The following is an 18,182-nucleotide window of genomic DNA, read 5'->3' as shown; positions in this document are numbered from 1 at the left end:
TTTAAAAAAAAAATCTTATTCTTCATCATAAATAATAATACTAAAATCCAAAAACATTTCAGTAGAAAATAAAAAATGGACACTGAAGAAAGAATCTGAGAATGCATGTAGCCATTATCTGAGATGAAAACAATATTCCTTGCTTTCTAGCAAACTGGCATCATATGCAATTCTACAAGACTTTCTCTATTAAGTTGCTAAAAAGGCATGAAATGGAGTTTTCAGAATTTCTACAAAACTTTCTGTTGCCACTTGGAGTTTTCAGGCAGCCACAGCACTTGGTTCACGACCAGCAGCTTTGCCTTTGCGGTTCCAAATTGGAGTGGTCTCAATAAGCTTGTGTGGCACAAGCTGCCTTTCCCGCTTACTGAGCTTGCGGAAATTGTGCACTCTTAGCCTGGCAATCTTAGCCTCCTCTTCAGGGGTTGTCTCTCTCACTACTACAGTCAGTCGACACTCTGGTCTCACTTTAATTCCAGCTCTCCCCTTTGCATGGTAAGAAGTCCTCTTCTTAAAAAATCCCTTTCCAACAAAGGCCTCAGCTACATATATCAAGGGGGAAATTTGGATAAGCAGAGTTCTAATAAAAGTCGAGGCAGCAAATTCACTTCCATTACTTACCAACAAGAAGACGATCTGGATCCAACCCATGATTATGAGTTGCATTTGCTCGAGCTGAATGAATAACCTGCACAAGGCAAAAATTTTAATTTCTATAATATCCAAAAGGATTATCATTCTTTCTTCCCAGAAATTCTGGATAAGCCATCAAAACTTAATGCATAAACACCAAGTTCTTCCTGGAACAGCATTTGAAATTCAGGCATGAACATGCCCCCCATAAATATTAACATGATTTCAATAACAAACATACTTAATCATCAAATATGATTGCAAGCTATTTGAAAAATATTTCACTAAAAGGAGAGAGAGAGAGAGAAAGAGAGAGAGAGGGAGAGAGAGAATGTGACTCTGTTTCATCAGGCACATTACTTTCTTTCCCTTTCCTGCTCCCTTAAGAGTCAATAGTTTTCTTCTTTAATTAATAAACTATTTCATCCAGATTCAAAAAGACTAATTTGAGACCTAGACTCACTCAGTATGTTATATGTTAAAAGCACATTTCTATGAGTTTATCCTCAAAAAGGCTTCTCCCCTTTCTTTCTTTCCAAGTAAGTTTTTCCAGGGGAATAGGAAAACAAACTATGGTTTAAATGAATCTATCAACATATCTTGCCACTCAGATAAAACAACAAACTGTAGAATGGTAGTATAACCTGGTATACAGTTTTTGAAGCTCGCTTTATTGTAAGTTGCAACTGCAACAATGCATCTTCAACCCGCATACCACGAACTAGTGCAGCAACCAAGTTGAGCTTCTTAGGACTCTGAAACCATCCATCTAAGATTAATCAGACAATTAAGGTGCACCCTGTCTGAGTGTCTACTGTCCTATCTTTAACATGCACTTAAATTTCAAATAGCGAAAAAACATTAGCATCTCGCTGTTGAAAGAGAGCTATAAGACTACATTTTTATCAGACCAAAAAAAAGAAAAGCTGTCCATAGTTCAAGTTGCTTCAGTTGAATTACAATAATAACTAGCAGTAACTTTTTCCGTGGTTATCGCTTTTACCATGTCAACTTGTTTTGTGAAACCCTTTATAAATATGCACATTTTTAATGGTAAATATATTCATATGAACTAGCAATGGCAGTATGAGAGAAAGCTATCATACTAAACAAAATGCATAACAAATATGAAACATTAACAACGTTGATACACAGAGGGACTACTCAACTGCTAACTTAATTGCATGAACTTGGTTGCTGGAGCAACCATCAAGGTTAACCTTCAATTGCAAGTTTTCAGCAAAGAAATCAAATTATTTCGGACAATTAGCAATTGTAAGCTTAACAAATGACCAGGACAATATTCTCATTCAAAGTAATAGCGAACAAGACAGGTCCCATTCATTTCCATGTTTTCTAAACTGCATGTATCCAAATACAGTATCTGTACTTAGACTACTAGTATATATGCTTGACTTATTCAGATCACACAGCTCAAATCAGTAACTTGAACGACTGCAAAGTTTAGACCATTCCCTTTCTTTTGTAACTGAGAAGTCCAAGTCTGCATACAAGGCATCAAATTTAGACACCATAAAACGAGATAATGTGCTTCCTATAGTTGCATCACCAGCAACGATACAATGATCTTTATCTGCTGTAGCAAACAAAGCAACCTCAGAGAAGTTGAAATATGAAGAAAGAAGGATCATCCTACCACGTATTTTGACAAATTTCAATAGTTTATGGATAATATATGAAAGACATGTCACCTACTTTAAATTTTGTGTTAGTTTTATAATTAACAATGATTTGTGGATTATGTAGAAATAATCACTCAGGACTTGAGCAGAAAAGAGGATTGCGCGAGAACTAAATCAAACATTGTGCACAAGAGTGATATAGCATCTCACACCTGTTTTATGCCCTTAAGCACTGCTTGAACCGTTGATGGTTTAGTTACAGCCCTCTGTTCTTTAGTTGTTCCACTGCTTAATGGAGTTAATGCAGGAGTCAATGGAGAATGAACTGGTGTTTCCTCTGAAGAACCTGCTAGTAATTTCCTTGAACTGGAGATGCCCTGTAACCATGAAAGACAGAGTGAACTTATAATTCAGTTATGTGCATCATCTCAATAAGCTATTGCAGTTAGGTGAATTCAAAAAACATCCATTTATATCTAACTGTGCAGCCGATGGCAAAATAACCTACTCCCATGTCAAAAAAATAAAAAAAATAAAAATCCTTAAACAACAGCATGTAGTTTTCATTTCATATTGGTGATGCATTATAACACTTCGGGCAAGTGCCCGTAAACAATTTCTTGGTTTGGCAAATGCCTCGAGCCAAGAATCCATTCTAAATCATAAAATTATAGTCAAAGATGCTTCCATCAAATAGTAAGCACTCGAGCAACCAATATGATGTTTCATAAGCAAGGATATAGGTGAAAATTATACAACATCAAGGAACAGAAGACATACAGACAAAATCATAAATGGATCCAATAATTGGTAACTTAAAAAGTATAGGGAAAATATAAGTTGACAATCATATTTTCTGCTCTCTCACATTTTCAATTTCTTAAATGTCAGCTCCAAAAATGTCCAAGGATGTATACCCATGTCAAAGCCATGCACAGTTTTATCAAACATGCTTTAGATTCTGAACACCTACCAACATTTTTAATAAAAGTTTTGGCATGCTGAGGTTTGTCCTGTCTAATAAGGTGACTAAGGGTATGAAGAACCTGAGATTCATATAAATAAAACAGCAGCCAAAAGACATGAATTGATCAGTGGAAATGGCATTACCGACTGTTGCAAATACTGATAGAAAGGCCTTGAGATGTTGGCAGAAGGTGATTTCCATAATCTCTGTAGATATGGTAATTTTCCTGCAAAGACAATCCATTTTTCTCCAACTCTGAATAAAAGTTTTTTAAAGCAGATAGAAAAATGTGAACACTCATTATTATTATTATTATTATTTTTGTGTCTTCTATGCCTGTTTGCATTTTTGAACAAGATTAATTAAGATTATAACATGTGTACTGATGTATGAATGAGCATATATATATATATATATATATATATATATATTATGCCATGTCCATAGGAGAATTATAACAAGAAAGCCTCAAACCCAGAGCTTACACACCAACAATTTACTGATAATCTAATGGGAGGTTTTAAACGAGCTAACCTTGTAAAAAAGCAGACTCCACACAGGAAGAAGAAGAAAATTTTGCAGAAGCAATGTAATTATGCTCCAGCCTTTTTCCAACCTGGCGAAGTAAGGATTGCAAATGTCTATGCCAGCCCACCATGACTCTAAACCCTGAATCACCAGAGCAACCTTTTCTATCATCAAAAAGAAAGTACCATACTTGCAAGCACAAATTGAGAGAAATGCAAGATGTAATTAAATAAAAAGGAAAGAAAATAAAAGATACTAAAATCATACTAACAGTGATTGTGGGTAACGAGAATAATTTAATCATAAACCCTAAACCTTACAAATGAAAAACAAAAATGCCAATTTAAATCAATAAAATTGACAAAATTAACTTCCCCAAACCATTAAAGAGCAAATTTAAACCAACTAAAGAAATAATCAAATCAAATAACTATTTAAAATTACTTGCCTGGATGTAATATAGTGAGCTTTTTGTTGTTAAGAACTCAAATATCATTGAAGAACAATCGTCATTTTAATTTCCTTTAGTTTTCCTCAGTGATTGGGAGAACAAACAACAAAGGGTAAGCGGCAGGGAAAGAAAAACGAGAAAATTACCTGATCGACGGAAGAAAATAGTAGAAGAGTTGGCTTCAGAGACCGTGTGCGCTAAGGCTAAAAGCCTAAAACCAGCGCCGCAGCAGATGGGTGTCTGTGTAGTGGGCTTATGGCCTTATTTTGATAGTAATTCTGGTACGGTTTATTTCTAAGGATATAAAACTTTATCGGTTCCAAAATATAAATTGATTTTACACGGTGATTAAACAGCAATTAATTTTTTAAATTATAATAAAATTAAATATAATTTGACCAAATTACTTTTATTTTATATCATTATCTAATCTCATATCTTTATATTGTATCTAGAAGAAATAAATGGTAATTCGGTTAAATTATCATTAATCTCCTACAAAGTCTTAAGCAATTTATATTTTAAGACGCAGAGGGTAATAAAATATTTATTAATTTGGTTAATTAGGGTTTAGAAAATTAATGAATAAAAAAAAAATTCAACAAATCAATTATTTGGTTAAACAATTATCAGATAATTAATATGGGCCGCGCCCAAGGCCCAAGGCGCTACACGCGGCCTAATGGCTGTTCAATTTAGGGCTGTAAACAGTTCGACCCAATCTAAAATGAGCAGAAAAGAAATATAACCAAGCTTTTTCTTTTTTTTTTTTTTTTTTAATTCAACCTAAATTCACCAGACAAGTTCAGCCCGATTTGTGTGTCTAAAAGATTCTAAAAATAAATCAAGTATTAATATCTGGATCTCTTTCATTAATGCTCAACGGCACTTTCTTCAGTTTTCTTCCCTATCTGAACTCACCAATTCGTCCTATTTTCAACAGGACTTGCTGCATATAAAGAAACTTCCTGTCTCCAAATCTTAGACCAACAATAATCGGTTTTCTATTACAAAACATGGCAGGAAAACGAGGAACAGGACGCAAGAAAATCGAAATCAAGAAAATAGAGAGCAAACACCACCTCAAAACCGCCTTCACTAAGCGTCGCAAAGGCCTTTTCAAGAAAGCCGACGAGTTCTGTACCGTCTGCAATGGCGCCAATGCCACCGTCATCACCTTTTCTCCATATGGAAGGCCTCATGCGTTTGGAAAACCTAATCCAGACACTGTAATCGATCGGTTTTTGAATGAAAATTCGAATTCTTCAGTTGCAAGAGACACACAGAGTAGTATTCTTGAAGAAGAAACTAGAGGAGATGAATTTAATTGGTGGGAGGAATCAGTGGAAGGAATGGACATGAATGAGCTTCTGAAATTCCGGATTTCTTTAATGGAATTGATGAAGAATGTGGTTTACCGGTTGGAAGATATGCAGATGAGAAGAGTTGCTTTGAGGAATTTTTTGTCGCAAGATTCTTGATCTTGTAAATCCTGTTCTTTGGCTCCCGGGTTTCTTTTTAGTGATTCTTGCAATTAATTACAACTAACAGTTTCTTTTCCTTATAGTTAGTGTATGGTTCAAGGTGAAGGAAGCCATTGTTGTTTTTTGTTCAATGTTATATATGAAATTATGAATTGAAATTGATAAAATTCTTCCACCTATTAGCAGATTCAAGTATGAGAATTCTCAGGCTAAAAGCTGAAATTAAGAAATTTTTAAAGAGGATAAAATCAACACTTATGACTGGTACTTGTTTAATTGTTAAAATAATAATTAAAGATATTATAATATGATTGACATTAATAAACAAATCAATAATTTTTTTTCTTTTGAAAACCATTTACTTTTTGAAAATGAGTGCTAAAATTAAAATTATAGGTTACAAATTATATCAATTTATTGGTTGAATTAGTGCGCAATTTCAACTTTTATAAAAATAAGAATATAATTTCCAAACCATAAATTAAACTTGCACCACCGACAGCCCCAAATCTTGAAACACTACTGTTTCCTAATTTTACTAAAAAAATAAAAATATACTGTACATTAAAAATATAAGTTGCCTGACACCCACGGAATGCAAATTAATGGAGGAAGACCACTCGTCCCATCTCCACTAAACACCACCAACCTGTCCATCAACATCTACTATAAATAAGGCTTAATATCACTTTTGGCCTCTCGACTGTAGACTCTGTTATATTGGTGTTCCTAAATTTTATTCGTTAATATATATTGATTTTAATTGACGTTTCAAAAAAATTAATTCATCAGTTTTGTCGTTAGAGATTTAACGGAACGCTGATGTGGAAGAGAAAGAATGGTTGTGACGGTAAAAATTATGCCACATAACCTCGCTCCAATCAACTTTTTGACTCAAAGTTTTTTCTCTCTCCTGACCTCTCTCTTCCTTTATACTTTGAGTCAAAAAGTTGACTAGAGTGAGGCGATATGACATACTTTTTACTGCCACAATTATTCTTTTTTTTCACGTCAGCATTCCGTCAAATCTTCAATGTCAAAACTGACGATTTTTTTTTTTTTTTGAAACATCAATTAAAGTGGATATATACTTACGTGGCAAACTAAAACTTAGGAATGTCAATTTCTTAGGTCCTATATTCGAGGTACCATGTGTGAAAGTAAGCCCTATGAATAAAAAGCATTATATCCAAAACAAAATTCTTTCCTTTTTTTTCCTTTTTTTGTTTTTTAAGAAGGTGATAGTTAAAAATTTCATTTATGACAAAATATTATAACAGTTTTATATAATATATAAACATAATTAAGAAATTTTAGTTTATTAATAAAAAATGGAAATGAGAGAGACAAAAATTTTGAAAAAGAAATTAATTGTTGTAATTTTTTTCTATTTATGTTCCTTTGTTATTTTCAAAATAAATACTAATATTTTTTTTTCTTTAAAAATTTTTTATTTTGTAATTCTTTTCTTCTCTTTAATACGATTGCCTATTATTTTCTTTTTGAAACTTTTAAAATAACCTAGTTTTTAACAACATGTTTTGCATGTCATTTATACTCACTATTGATAATTGTGATTTAATATTTTTAATAATAAATGTAAATATGATTTTTAATCTTTATGAATATCTAGTTGTGGATTTTTGTATTTATGAATATTTTCATTCAAATTTTATATAAAAAACATAAAATAGAAGAAATCAAATTGTAATAAATATTTTATATTACTATCAATTGGCTTTTTAATTTTATTTATCTTTATATTTTATTATATCCAATTGTTTTATTGCAAATTAAAATAATGATGAACATCATTATTGGTAAATAATAAAAATCATAAATTAAACAACAAGTACCTATAACGAGAAGCAACACATGCAACGCACATTCTTAAGTATTAGCATATATAAAAGTGAGAATGCAGAGGGAGAATATTATGATTGACAAAAGTAATCTGCTAAAGTTATGACTTGACGAGAATATTTTTAAAGCTTTTAATTTTATTAGTTGAAAAAATAAAGACAATTTAATTTGATTTGTTATTTTAATTTCTATTTAAATATAAATTCTATTAGCTAATAAATAAAATTATAAAATATCATAATTATAAAATTTAATTTAAGAAGTTGATTGTGCAGCATAAAAATTTATTAAATAAGTATTATATCTATAATTATATAAATACTAAGGCTAAATGATAAAAAAAAAAACCTGAACTTTGCTTGGTTTTACAATTTTAGTCTATTTTTTTATCTTAACAATATGATACAGTGAATTTACTTTTTCGTTGCAATTATAACCTCCATCTTATGTCCATTACGAAGTTGTTGATGTTGCCGGTGATGGAGTCCACACATTAGCAGCACATCACCAGGCCACATCAACAAAAAAACAAGGCTAAATGATAAAAAAAGCCTGAACTTTGGATATTTTTACAATTTCAATCTTTTTTTTTTTAACTTTTAAAATGTCATATAAGTTGCTTCATATAGTACTTGCATATACATACCAAGCATATAATCAATTATAATTTAATCATATAAAATTAGATTTTCTTGAATTATTCTTCAAATTATGGTCTATCAGTTTATCATGTAAAATTTATTATTTAATTATTCACTTAATTAATAATTAATAATATAAAAATAAGAATTTAATTTCAAAATATTAAAATAACATTATGACACAAAAATACATTATATATCCATGTAACTTAAATTTCTAAATTTTGAAAATAAAAGATAAATTATAGTAATCCGAAATAATTTATTTTAAAATAAATAAATTGTAAAAATTAAATATTTAAAAAAAGCAAAAAATTGAAAAATAACGGCATCAATTGACAAATCAAAAGAATTGACTAAAACTGTAAAGCTCTTTTAATTACTTAGCCTTCTTTTTCTAACATGGCTCTAACGTGTCAAAACGCGGACACATTAAAACGTGACCCAACGAACAAAGGATGGAGGTCATAATTGTAATAATAAAATAAATTCAAAGCATTATCGCTAAAATTAAAAGAATTGACCTAAACTATAAAAGTAGTTAAAATTTAGGAGGTTTTTTTTTTTTTTTTTTTTTTTTTTTTTTTTGCCATTTAGATTTTAGGCAAATATTAACATTAAAGTTTGGACATACATAAAAATTTATATATCAAATAAATTTTATTTTCTTTGGCTATCAAGAACTTGTTTGAATTTTACTAACAATTTTTGGACTCACTATAGATGATATGTTGAAGACTTCGTATTAGTTTTTTTTTTTTTTTTTTTTTTGCTATTTAAATGATAAAATTTTTTTATTTTTAATTAATTTTTAATATTTTATCAAATAATAATAAATAAACAGGGGTAGTAGATTTACTATCTCTTTGCACTTTGTAGAAGAAAGAATATCACTATGTGATGGATAATTGCTATATATGCTACTTATAGTAAATCTATAGACAATTAATTGATATAACTAATTCTTTCATTTAGAATTATCAAGTACAAGTTGATTTTTCTATATCTAATTGCAACCATTATTCTTTACTTTTGTAAGAAATTTAATAATCTTCAATTAGTAGCTTGATTTTCTATATTGATTACAAATTAAAATAAGTGAAGGTGAATTTAAAATCAAGACGTAAATGATATTTGTCTTGACTATTATGCTAAGACTCAATTGGCCTGTTAAATTATGTTCTAATTGTAATTCTATACAAAAAAGTATCATTCGTCATTTTAGACACAGAATGTCTCGTTTTTAGTAGTATTTGATACAAGTATCAAACTATGCTAGAAGTAAAGTGATTGTAAAACTCTTGCTTTGGAGTTTTCCTCATTATCCTTTGGTTTTGTTAAACGACCGGCGAACTAGGTTGCACATTTAATTTATTAGCTAGAGCAGCTGGTTCTATATCTGGTCCGATGAAATGGATTTACTACTCGTCCATCTTTTATTGATAATGTCCAATTGGAATGCAATTATTTATAAAGAATCTTTCCAGAAAAAAAAAAAACTCCAAGTTGCCTTAAATTGGACATAATATGGATTCTAACACATATAGAAGTATATTATTCTTTTAAGGTAGTTTCTTGTGAAATCTCGTTTGGCATACACATATTTTAATAACGAATTAATATGATTTGGTATAATATGGATTCTTATATATTAGGATTAGGATTTTATTTTACCCTTGTCACAATTGAGAAAGTATTATAATTCCAAATACGTGTAACAGATAATAAATTATTTTTTCATTTTACCCTTTGTATTTAACAAAAAATAAATATTTTTACTATTTGAATATTGTAAACTAAGAGAGTATAGTCAATTCACTTGATAATTTATAGTAATTTGAACAAATTAAATTATTTTTTTAAATGACGTGAAATATCCAGATGTGACTAGTCTTTTGAAATAAAAAGAATGTAGAACATATAATTATAATGGATAAAAATAGAATTAGAAACTTGTATTGTGGATGTAGCACGCGCAACTAAAAATATATCAACAGCTGATTTTGGTTTGTATTATTAATTCCCTTTCCATTTTTAGATTTTTAGTATTTTCTTTGGATAAATAAAGGGAAATAATGATATATATATATATATATATATATATAGAGAGAGAGAGAGAGAGAGAGAGAGAGAGAGAGAGAGAGAGAGAGAGAGAACGAACAATTACATGATCATGTTAGATTCTCAATTCACATCACTTGAATCATAGGAAGAATAGAAATGAAGGATCGGAGCTTTCAATTTTTTGTCATCTTTTTTGTTGTTCTTTTCCTTTTTAAAGGTAAAATTTCATGGTAGATATTACATCTATTTAGGTACAAAATATAATTATTTTTATTAATGTTTTGTCACGACCCATTTCCATGGACCGGACCGGCCCTAGGACCTGGGTGGGCTTAAGGCCCCCGAAGCCCGTAGTAAGCCTAACTTATTTAAATCTCACCTTCTATTCATAATTATAGATTCAGGCCCATTAACTCAAAATGCAGTTCATATATTTAATATGGACTTTTACTATTTATTTACAACCCAACTGGAATACAATTGCGGAACTCTACCTTTATATTTACATCGTTATTTCTATCATTAAAAGTCTTCTACAATAAGTGTCTCAACTCCACAAGGCTTTTATTTCTTTCTATTACCTGAAAAAAAATAGTAGGCAGGGGTGAGCGCCAAACTCAATGAGTAGGGTTAGATAACCCTCTCACCCCACACAATCACACAGAAGCTAAATATTTTTATCTAGTTACCGTTTAATTATATGATCATGCAGTTTGTCACACAAATGGCAATACAGCAGCAATCACAAGTATCATCACCTTCATATAATCACATCACGTGGAAATTAGTCAGTGGCACCACCTGAAACCCCAACGAGCCGTCCTCACACATGGCTCGCCCTCTCATACATGTGCACCGGGGAGCCGATCCCCCATACGGCCAACTGGTCTAATCCTCACTGACCAGTCCTCTCATTGTTTTTCTATTCTCTCTTTTCTTTTCCATACCCACAGGAGGCAACCCGGTGGTCTCCATCCAATCTAGATCATCAAGTGCTCACAACAGGAGGCCACCCTGCGGGCTACAATCAAATCTAGATTATCAGGTGCGCAACAACAAGAAGCCATCCTGTGGTTTTCCATACAATCCATATCATCAGGTGCACACGGGGGCGCCGATCTCCCATTTTCCCGGCCGACGGTCAATATCATATCATATTCAGGATCCATATCACAGACCGTCCTCACAAACCCATGGTGGTCCACTTCATCCCAATTCCACACAAACAAGGCACAGTATATTCATAGCACAAGTAATCAAACAATTTTTACTATCAACAAATAGTGCATCATAATATGGCACTTCAATAAAATAATGCATGATAACATTTAGCCGTGAATGCATGCATGCAGGCGGATGAAGCGAATTATCTAACACTACTCACATTTCTTTATTGTCCTTTAAAAGGACTGTCTTTATCACTCCATGCTTCCAGCTTTCGTCCTCGCATTTCGAAATTTTATAAACCTCTATAATAAACAATAGAATTCTAAGTAAGAATTTTAAATTTGAAGATTCTATTTTATATTCGTTTACTAGTTTTGGCAGTCATTTAATTCATTTATTAATTTAAACTATATATATATATTTATAGATACAGATATTGGGTTTCCTTATTTATTTATCACTCTAATAATCTTATTCTATATTTTTAATTTCTATAAATAATTTAATCTCTATTAAGTAATTTAATTTCTATAATTAATTTATTTTCTACCGAAATTTCGGCAGCATCTCCCCTAAAATTTAGACTATCTACCTGCTAAAATATCAACAATATTATTATATATTTATCAATCAAAACACACAGCCCATCCATCGGGCAATTAATCAAACAACATTTTCCCATCCTCCTTTAATCTCAACATCACCACACAATCCAAATTATACATTACAATAACATTATATTTAAACTACCTTAATTAAATCAACACTAAAATTATAACACTGTTAACTACTCACAATTATCAAATTAAATTAACCAAATTAATTAACTACAAATAATAAAATTAATTTAATTAACTAGCGTTACTAACATGAACTTAACTAAACTAATTGACTACAAGTAATAAAATTAATTTCATTAACTAATATTACTAAATTAATTAACTTCAAATAATAAAATTAATTTAATTAACTAATTTTACTAACATTAACTAAGTCAACTAAAATTATTAAAAGTAAACTAACTAAATTTAAGTAACTATCATTAATAAAATTAAATTCATTAACTAAAATATATTTAAATTAATTTATACCCCAATATAATTTTTTTTGTTGAATTTCTGCTAGATCGGAAATTGCCACGTGTGCCGGATCGGAGAGCAGTGGCTGTCGGTGGTCGGAGGCACGCTGGAGCGGCGGCAGAGGCGCAATCCGGTGGTCAGAGGCTTGCTGGAGCTGCTGCAGTCGCTGGCAGTGACGCAGACCCAGTTGCAGGGAAGAAGAAAAGGGAAAGAAAGAAAGAAAAAGGAAAGAAAGAAAGAAGAAGAAAAAAAGAAGAAGAAAAAGAAGAAGAGAGGGAGGTGTGGTGGTGCGGTGGTGGGCTGGAGGTGGCATAGAAATGGTGAGAGTGAAGGAGATAGGCGTTGAAGATAAAGGGAAAAGGATGTTTCTAGATGGTTTGGGTCGAACCGGTTCGATTCGGTTCGATTCGGCCCAAATCTTCGATTTTCAACCGGTTTCGGCTTTTTCAATCGGTTTTCGATTCGATTTCTCATAGTATTCGCACTAAAATATTAATAGCAATTTCCAGGCTGTCGGTTCGTTAAATTAAATTGGAAAATGTTTTGAAAATAAAAATTCGGGGTATTTCATGTTTTTAGTGCATCATTTACTTCCCTTTTATTTAAAAATAAATTCATAATAATTATAGAGTCAAAATTATTACTTTTATGAAAAATAATTTACATTTTGCTCAGTTTGTATGATTTGGAAGATAATAATTGGATTTAAAAGATATAATTCCAAGGAGGCATATGTGGTTAGATTTCATTTGTATACTCAGAGGAATCTTGCGTGTCTTAACCAACCTTTTGCATGATTTTTTTTTAGATATATAAGCTCTTCTAATACTTCAATCTTCGATTAGATACTAGGTCCAAGTTGTTACAAATATATATTTTTTGGAAATTTGCTGGAATTTGTTCTTAATAATATATTATATTATTAATATACAATAAATAAAATAACATAATATTATTAATATAATATTAGTATTATTAATGATATAATCTAATACAACTAGATTAAGAAAATATTCTGATAAATAATTACCATCCTAATAAACTCAAAAATATGTTTGTGTTTTCTGAGTAATTTAATCTATAAATCTAAACACAAACAAGGAGGTCAAAGGGATTACTAAATTGTAAGAAATATAAATAAAAATTATTTTATTAATTTGTAAACAGATAGAGTTAAAATTATACTTATTGCAAGAAGAAGATATAATTGAAAATTCAATAATTCCGAATTAGCAAAAAATTTGATATAATAATTATTTAGCAAAAAATAATTAAAACTAAACATATATATAATAGTATGATAAGACAAATTTCTAATTAGAATGATATTAAAAGACAAATTTCTAATTAGAATGAAAAAAAATTATAATATTAATATAATAAATTGATATCATAATTAAAATAGGATTAGATTAAAACTATAATAATAATTATCATACTATAATTAACACGGTAATTAAATTGCATAATTATCATATTATAATTTAAATTGCATATTATAATTTATGGAATCCCAACGTTAGCTAGGGTTCAACAAATTTAATTGCATAACTCAATATTTATTAAATTATATATTAAAAATTTTCTCAATTAAAATAGAATTAAATTATTCTTATAGATATTTTTAATCAACCAATAAAATATCAATAAAATTAAAAGTTTATTAATTAGAATAGGATTAAATTATCTTTATTGCCAATAAAATATCAATAAAATTAAAAAATTTTTAATTACAATAAAACTAAATTATTCTTAATAATATTTGTAATCAATTAGAATACGTAAGGGCATTTTTGGAATCCAATGTTCCCCTTCTTTAATATTATCATACCCAAAAAAGAGAAAAATGAGTATCTGTGAAAAAAAAAATAATAATCATAACATTATAATAATCTCTCATCTCTCAAATTCACATCACCTGAATAATAAAAAGAAAATAAATGAAAGTTTAGATCTTTCAAAGGTTGTTGTCATATTTTTTTTCTCTAGAGATAAAATTTTATGGTACAATTTTTCTTATATTCAACTATTTAAATATAAAATATAATAATTTTTATTTGGATTTGGGAGTATATTGCTTAATCAAGTTATGGATTTTTTTTTCTCAATATTATCTATTAAAAGGAATAACATAACTAATTTACGAACGAAACTAAAATTCTTCGGTTGCGGGAAATCCGGTGTCCGCAGCACGTGTACGTGTTTGTGTGGAGAAAAGAATCTATTCTAATTGCACGGAGAAGTCATGCAACGATTTGTGCAATAATAAATATGGTACAGTTCCTGGTGGATCTCCTGGACTTTGTCTTGTCCCAGCATTCTGTAACAGTACGTGTGTTTGTGGGCCAGGATTGCAGAATTAAAATATTAAATATGCAAAGGTTGAAATATAAATAAAAAGTTTTGAGAGGCTATTCTTAAATTTTTTTAAAAAATTAAGGATAGTTTAAGAATAAGGCCGTCATCTCTCAAAGATTCTCTTTGTACTTGTGAGTCTTGTAATGGAAAGAAGTTATATGAATAAATTTTAAAATCATAGTAATAAAATCATGAATCTTGAGCCCGAATGGGATAGCCGGCAAAAAACACTTGCGGTTGATTATTGTGGTTTAAACTATGGGTTGCAATGTAAACTTTCTTTGTGCCGGTCTCTTTTTGCTTTTTCGATGGTGAAATTTCATAATATTTATCATATTTGTAGTTTGAAGAAGTAATAAATTTTTTTTTCATGAGTAATATAGTTAATTTACTCAATAATTTATTGTAATTTAGATAAATTTAATGATTTTCTTAAATGACATAAAATTCTAAATATAATAAGTATTATGAAACATAGGTAGTATGTGATTCTATCATTTAATAAAGATTTATTTCTTTTAGTCTACATTGTATATAGCTGTTTTTATTAATATTAGTATTTTTATAACGTGCGATGCACATTGACTAACTCGCTATTCATATTCATTTATTGTTCACTTTTATATGTTATTTATACTCATTTTTATTTTTTATTGCTCATTTTTCTTTGTTATTTATACTCATTTTTATTTTTTAGTATTAAATAGTGATTATTTTCTGTCTCGTATTATTTAGATTTTTATAATGTTAAAATGAAATTTCATATAAGATTAATGTGAATATAACAATTAATGAATAAAATAGCAGTAAGTGTACACACACAAACATAATCAAATACTTAAAAAATAAAATATAAAAATATTCAAATATCTCATTATCATATATATTTATTAAAAATAAATTTAAAAATATAAAACTTAAAATTTTAAAATACCCAATTATCTATATGTATTTATTTAAAAAATAATTTCAATACATTATATTCGATTAATTAATAAAATATAATTTTTTAATTGGTCATTACTAAGATTGTTTTAGAATATTCAAAATTTCATTAAATTCTCTAATGCAAATCCCATTATTCCCCCATTTTCACATTTATATATAGTATATATTATATTATTAATATCTATAATATTTATAATCTATATAATATATAAAAGCAGAGTAATTTATCTTAAATGACAGTTAAGTCTAAATCTCTCAATTTGCCAAGTGTAAGGAGAGCAATTACTTAACTTAAGTATAAGAAAATAACTTGTAATGATAACAATTGTAAGAAATAAGTTATTTTATATTTTCAAATAATGTCATATAGGAGAAAAAAAAACTAAACTAATATTAATAAGTAAAAAATATTTTATTTGGAAATAAGAAAAGAATATAAGAGAAAAGAATTCCGATAATTCTCTTGAAATTAGAAGAAAAATAAAAAAATTATAAAAATAAATTTATAGAGAAAATTTAATTTAATTTTTCTTTTATATCGAAAAAATAAGTAACATAAGTTTTTTCCGAAAAAAATTTAGTTTCAAAAAATATCAGTGTTAAACAAATTGGCCAAGCCTTAAGAGAAGTTTATTTTAAATGACAGCGAAGTGTAAGTCTCTCAAATTGTCAACTGTAAAGAGAACAGTTATTTAGCATAATTGTAAGAAGATAAATTGTAATGACAGAAATTGTAAGAAAATAAGTATTATAATGAAAGTAATTGTAAAAAAATAAATTATTTTATATTTTCAAATAATTTATAGGACGGAAAAAGAAAGAAATCTACACTAATATTAATAAGCAAAACTATTTTATTTGAAAATAAGAAAGGAATATAAGGGAAAATAATTCCGATAATTTTCTCTTCAAATTAGAAGGAAAATAAAAAATTATAAAAATAAAAAGAAAAATTAATTTTATTTTTCTTTTATATTCAAAAAAAAGTACTATAAGTGTTTTCCAAAAAAAAGTTTAGTTCCTTTTTATTTTTTATTAAATTTAATTTCAAAAAATGTCAATATTCATCGAATTGGCTAGGCCTAATTTTCTTTTGTTCCCTATTCATGAGTTTTTTAATCTAATAAACTTTTCCTCCCGTTTAGAATTACACTTTGATGAAAATTGATCGTTGGAAGAATTGACTTCTACTCCCAACTCTTTACTCTCTGCGTTTTCTTTCCTCTATTTATTTTTCTTTTATATAAAAAAAAAGTAATATAAGTTTTTTTTCGAAAAAAAATTTAATTCCTCTTATTTTTTTCTGATAATTCATCAATAAAAAAAGGCGCAAAAAAATTAAAAAGAAAACACTTCATTTTTTCTTCATAATAAAAAAAAAAATCTTGGTTAATTAGCTTGGTATATAGAGTAGTCTCATATACCAAAAACTAGATTGCATGGACATGGTACACGAGATATGGGAATGTACGCGTGAAACAACCCGAATTTTTATTTTCAAAACATTTTCCAATTAAATTTAATGAACCGACAGCCTAGAAATTTATATTAGTATTTTAGTGCGAACACTGTGAGAAACCAAACTGAAAACCGATTGAAAAAGCCGTAAACCAGTTGAAAATCAAAGATTTGGGCCGAACCGAATCAAATCGAACCGGTTTGACCCAGACCATCTAGAATTCTCTTCTTCCTCTATTTCCAGCGTATGCCTCACTTTCCTCACCCATATTTTTCCTACGCCTTCGACCACCGCGTAGCACCACCAGTGCCACCGCCATCCTCTCCTCTCTTCTTCTTCTTCTTCTTCTTCTTCTTCTCCTTTCTTTTTCTTCTTCTTCTTCCATTCTTTCTTTCCTTTTCCCTTCACTGCATCTGCGTCCTTGGCGAGACAGAGCTGTAGCAGCGCCGCGCGACACCTCCAGCTCAATCGGACTCCTCCGCGCGCCACATCCAGCCGCTCCACGTCGCAGCGACTCCACCAGCTCCCTGGATCAGATCACGCGGCACGAGCAGACCCGGCCTCCCTCTGCCTTCGATCGCGCAAGCATCGCGCCGCATCCAGCTCGTCGCGCCATCGCCACTGCCCAGCCATCGCTCCAACGTGCCTCCGACCACCAGAAATGAGCCTGTCCAGCTCCTTCGCGCTGCCTCCGCCTCCCTCCGCCACTGCCAGTCAACCTCCGGCCACCAGCCTTCATTTCCGGTTAATCAAAATTCCGGTAATAATATATATTGGGTATAATTTAATTTTAGTAATATTAGTTAATTAAATTAATTTTATTATTTGTAGTTAATTAATTTAGTTAATTTAATTTAGTAATTGTGAGTAGTTAATTGAGTTATAATGTAAGTGTTG

General features: G+C 29.7%; 2 protein-coding genes and 1 long non-coding RNA gene across 4 annotated transcripts; 1 reads left to right on the top strand and 2 right to left on the bottom strand.

The window, feature by feature from the left end:
* Positions 1–83: 83 nt before the first annotated feature.
* LOC110009660 (uncharacterized) lies at positions 84–4,525 on the bottom strand. Of its 2 annotated transcripts, none has more exons than XM_020679994.3 (7): positions 4,369–4,525; positions 3,778–3,912; positions 3,387–3,469; positions 2,489–2,653; positions 1,278–1,388; positions 622–688; positions 84–542 (listed from the first exon to the last, which is right to left on the bottom strand). In XM_020679994.3, the coding sequence occupies exons 2-7, from the start codon at positions 3,899–3,901 to the stop codon at positions 262–264; spliced, it is 831 nt and encodes a 276-aa protein (XP_020535653.1). In that variant the 5' UTR covers positions 3,902–3,912; positions 4,369–4,525; the 3' UTR covers positions 84–261. The 2 variants fall into 2 exon arrangements, with proteins under 2 accessions (XP_020535653.1, XP_020535654.1); XM_020679995.3 differs by lacking the exon at positions 4,369–4,525 and adding an exon at positions 4,220–4,362.
* A 713-nt stretch (positions 4,526–5,238) lies between these two features.
* Positions 5,239–5,703, top strand: LOC105635785 (agamous-like MADS-box protein AGL61). The gene has a single exon (XM_012218886.4). The coding sequence runs from the start codon at positions 5,239–5,241 to the stop codon at positions 5,701–5,703; it is 465 nt and encodes a 154-aa protein (XP_012074276.1).
* Positions 5,704–10,683: 4,980 nt separating this feature from the next.
* On the bottom strand, positions 10,684–12,852 carry LOC149498115 (uncharacterized). Its single transcript, XR_016319454.1, has 3 exons — positions 12,533–12,852; positions 11,659–11,743; positions 10,684–10,855 (listed from the first exon to the last, which is right to left on the bottom strand). It is a non-coding gene; the product is annotated as an uncharacterized LOC149498115 (long non-coding RNA).
* Between the last annotated feature and the right edge of the window lie 5,330 nt (positions 12,853–18,182).

This window comes from Jatropha curcas, chromosome 2 (assembly GCF_041381405.1).
Source record: "Jatropha curcas cultivar XTBG-Jc1 chromosome 2, XTBG_Jcur_1.0, whole genome shotgun sequence".
NCBI classification, from domain to species: Eukaryota; Viridiplantae; Streptophyta; class Magnoliopsida; order Malpighiales; family Euphorbiaceae; genus Jatropha; species Jatropha curcas.
The sequence above is the reverse complement of the archived record's forward strand: the minus strand, read 5'-3'. Positions and strand labels throughout refer to the sequence as shown.